The sequence below is a fragment of the Synchytrium microbalum genome (genome assembly GCF_006535985.1).
Source record: "Synchytrium microbalum strain JEL517 chromosome Unknown SmJEL517_scf0121, whole genome shotgun sequence".
Lineage (NCBI taxonomy): Eukaryota > Fungi > Chytridiomycota > Chytridiomycetes > Synchytriales > Synchytriaceae > Synchytrium > Synchytrium microbalum.
The window spans coordinates 1,019-5,042 of NW_022158470.1; the positions used below are offsets into that span (position 1 = coordinate 1,019).

A 4,024-nucleotide genomic window follows, 5' to 3' on the forward strand; every position below is an offset into this window, starting at 1 on the left:
GTACTCGTCATTTAGAGGAGAAGTACGCAGTGGTGGACCAATTTGGTCTTGTCAAGACAACATGAACTTGAATGATGAGGGCTCAGGTATTGCCATTCTCGTTATCTTTTTTCCCCAGCAACATTTTCATGATTGTGTGCTCGACAAGATCAAGCATTTCCATGTTGACTCGAAGAGATGCAAAGTGGTGAAAAGTGCAGCATGAACGCACGTTACGAGGATTTCAACGAGGAATCACCAAGTAGCTTGTGTCTATATCGAGGCTGTAATGTGAGTGCCGAGGGCGTGTCGCCAGTAATGACGTGGTTGTGCATTTTTGTCGTTGCAGATCTAAACTAGTCTCCCGTCTATATTATAGTAATCAATTTATGTGCGCTGATACCTTCCACGAACTCTCCTACGAGACCCACGCCAACAAATACACCATCACGTCCCCACCTTATACCTCATATAATCCATGCTCAACCGATCCTCAATCCGAGAATAGCTATCTCGGACCATCATGTTTTCTCCATTCAGCCAAGAAACATATTTCAATCAAACGAGAACCAAGGAACGGTTTGGAGTATATGGTGTTTTCAGGATTAAGAAAGCCAAATGAGTTTCATGAGGCTTACTCAAACTTGAGCAGGGTACCTTTTTGCTCGGTAGTGAACGGCATGGGATTACAGAACCCTATTGTTTGAACGGGCAACCATTGAATGCGTGTCAAACTACGCGTCCACTTCGCATCAGACCAATCCAATTTCGCAGATAAAATTTGCATATCAGGCCTTATGTACACAATCACCTAAATCCGACATGATAGAAGTCTCTGACTCCCATGTATCTCGTTATGTTGCATCACGAGCCAAATCAAGCACAAATATACACAGTGGTAGTATTGTGGATTTTGGTGTTGAGAGATGGGAATCGTTGAGTGATGAAAGGTAGATGGTTGTTGATGGCCATGATATGGGAGGTTCGATTCAGTCTACGAGTGCTTTATCGTTTCTGTGTAAGAGGGCGGGAAGAGCTTTTGGAGGTGCAGATGTAGGAACATGTGAACGGTGGTACTGGCAACACGTTCAATACGATCCCTTTTGTCGACTTCAGCAGTTGAATCATGTGGATTGTTGTAGCAATCCAATTAACTTCACCAAGCACCTGTTTTTTCGTTTGACGACATGAATAGAGCTGGCACGGCGATGGCGTGTGTCGAGACCCAAATTTTGACGTGCTGGAGCTTGAAGTTCCCTTTGTACTTGTAAAAGCTCGTTTATCGCTTCCTTGTAAAAAATGGTTAGTGACGCAACAAGACTTTTCGTCAGCATATTGATTCAAGAACAGGAGTATTTTAAGATGCCTCAGTATACAAGACTTCAAAATTCATTTATTAGCAAGAATGGTCGTGCTGGTCCCCCTCTCCATCGCAAACTCACCCTTTTTCGCTTGTTCAATTGTTCAACACCCACGTCGCTCTCAAGACAAATTTCTGGTGAGCAATCCGTATATTATATCACTCGTGAAAAGCTTATTCTATCCGGGCATGTAGCTCAGCTGGAAGAGCGTACGCTAAAATCATCTACAAATGAATTTCGCTTTAAGAGGTCTTGACCTAGTAAAACACATTCAGCGTAAGGTTGGGAGATCGAAACTTCCCATGTCCAAAAAAACTTTTTGCTGCTCAGTTTTGACATTGGGATTTGTCTCCATAGGGTTGTTTTACATGTTTCCATTTCTAAACCTGTGGAAATGATGATAGGTCAATCTAATTCGTCGTAATCGCATTTCAACCGGTTAGATTTCAATTGAATCAATCGAGTGGTTTATGATTTTGGGGGTTTCTATGCTATGTGCTTTACAAACTAAATACTATGCAGAGACAATCGACAAATGCTGTAACATATATGACAAGACGGAGATCATTTTTCATTTACATGAGACCAGATATTGGACCAGGCATGACGGACTTGACTTTTGCCATTGCACGTTGCCTCAATGAGTTTGACGACAATGATCGTGTAGGTGATACATTGTATGGTGGGGAGATGGAAGGTTCTATTCCCAGCATCATTTCAATTGCGTGTTTCATGCCTGGCATGTGATAGAAGTCACATTCAACGAGTAATTCTTTGAGGATTTGTGGATCTTCGAGTTGAGATAGTGTGTCGATGCCTAAGAAAAAAAAGTAGCAGTGTCAGTCGTAATCGAACGATGCAGCCGTCAGTTCGGCGCATGCCTCTCATGGGCTCAAATTGATATATGATCCAACCTTCGAAGCAACATACCACGTAGATAGTTCAAGATATATCGAAACTGGGTTCCGTCACGATCAACAAAGAAGAGACCATCCCGCCAAAGGATCCCCTTGACTGATTCACCTCTACTCAATTTTGTAAATACATTTCCCCCATCAGCAAGAGTTCCCCAAGTAGAAGCAAACTGTACACCGCCTATTGATAGCGTTACTATATCCGAGTCGTTGAAGGTGGGTTTGGGAATGGTTTGTGTGGTTGGTGACGGGATGAGAGACGGTAAATTGGTGCTGCTGCTACCACCAGATAACGAAGAAGATGAGGGCTGTTGTTGCTGTTGATTCTTTGCTGCTCTATCCTGCATGAGCTCTTGATAACCCCTCGTCTAGTTCATGGTGTGAGAGTTTAAGTAAGAATGACTTGTATGACAGAGAAACTTCAACAACAGTGATTAGCCTACTTTTTGAAAGGCAACCAGACTTCGAACAAGAGCTGTCAAGAAGACAGATGCCAAAAAGATTTGAATCTTGATGAAGGCTTCACCCAATACAACGACTTTCTTGGTCAGGTCGAATTCCTTGTCTAGTGATACCCAAGCATTTGCTGATGACTCAGTCAACGAGACAATGGCTATTCGTGGAAGCTGATCAGTAAATGGAAACTTTTAAAACAAGACACTCACCATCAGGTATTGGACTCTGTTTGAGTAGAACTGCGAAGGTGACAAAGAGCTGAATAATGGCTTGTGATATCAATGCAAGAGGCGTTTCTACAACGAGTTTGACGGATGAGATGTCAGTGATCTGTTTCAAAACGTGCAGCTTTTCCAGCACAGCGATCATTTCTGATATATGAATGGCGTATTAAGCTTGCCGAAATCGAGAGAAGCTCCACTTTTTGCAGCAACAGCAGGAGTATTGATTTCGCCATCAAGAGCTTCATCCAATGATCTGGTTTTGATGTTGGTCATTGGTTGGATGTCTACAGCGGCAGCTGTCCGTAGTAGGCTGGGGACCAGATATGCAGTTGATTTAAGCAAATCCGTGAGGCGTCGACTGGTGTCTGCAAGTTCAGGATCTGTTGTTGGGGTATCAAGCTCGAGCAAGTTTGATGAGGGGGTGGTGGTGGAGGGTGAGGCCATTTACACTAGTAGGATATTTGTAATATGATATTTATATGATGAATCCAGGTTGGATCTCGCTTGAAGGATGGTCGAATCGCCAAACTGGGGCAAGTCAGCAAAATTTCAAGACAAGTGAAAACTTGAGCTGGCAACTGGGGAGACATTGAGCGTGAGAAAAGATTCTTAAACACTTTCAAGTCTGCGGAATACACGTCAAAACACGTCGTAAACTCCTTGTTGAGTTGAATTGCTTCGAAAGCACCTAAACAATCGCGGGTAGCCTTGTTGCTACGATCTGCTGAGATTAAGCCGTTGTTCCAAGATTTGTTGTATTTATACAACAATTTTTTCCCTTGGGAGTTTTGATGGGGCAGACCCCATCGTAAAAGGCTTGCCAAAGTCCTCCAAACACTTGGACCCTGCGAGTTGTGCTTTTGATTGCTGAAAAAGCACTCCTGCAGGAGGGGAGCTTTTTTCGGGAAGCGTGCTGAACATTTCGGCAATGCTCGGTACAATAACCGTCCCTAGCACACGCATTGCCAACTACACCAAGCTAGCGAACATGTTGTTGGGAGCTCAACACTCTTAAGGAGAGAACGCGAGAGTCGTTCGATCTGATGACGGGAAGTGCCTAGAGGGATTTGGTAGGAGATGGTCAAGGTTC

The 4,024-nt window shown here is 43.6% G+C and overlaps 1 protein-coding gene across 1 annotated transcript; it reads right to left on the minus strand.

The window, feature by feature from the left end:
* Positions 1 to 1,915: 1,915 nt before the first annotated feature.
* SmJEL517_g06293 (uncharacterized protein) lies at positions 1,916 to 3,378 on the minus strand (the record flags this gene model as incomplete). Its single annotated transcript, XM_031172219.1, has 5 exons — positions 1,916 to 2,157; positions 2,271 to 2,622; positions 2,698 to 2,867; positions 2,920 to 3,006; positions 3,132 to 3,378. 5 exons carry the CDS (start codon positions 3,376 to 3,378, stop codon positions 1,916 to 1,918), a joined length of 1,098 nt encoding a protein of 365 aa, XP_031021806.1.
* Positions 3,379 to 4,024: the final 646 nt, after the last annotated feature.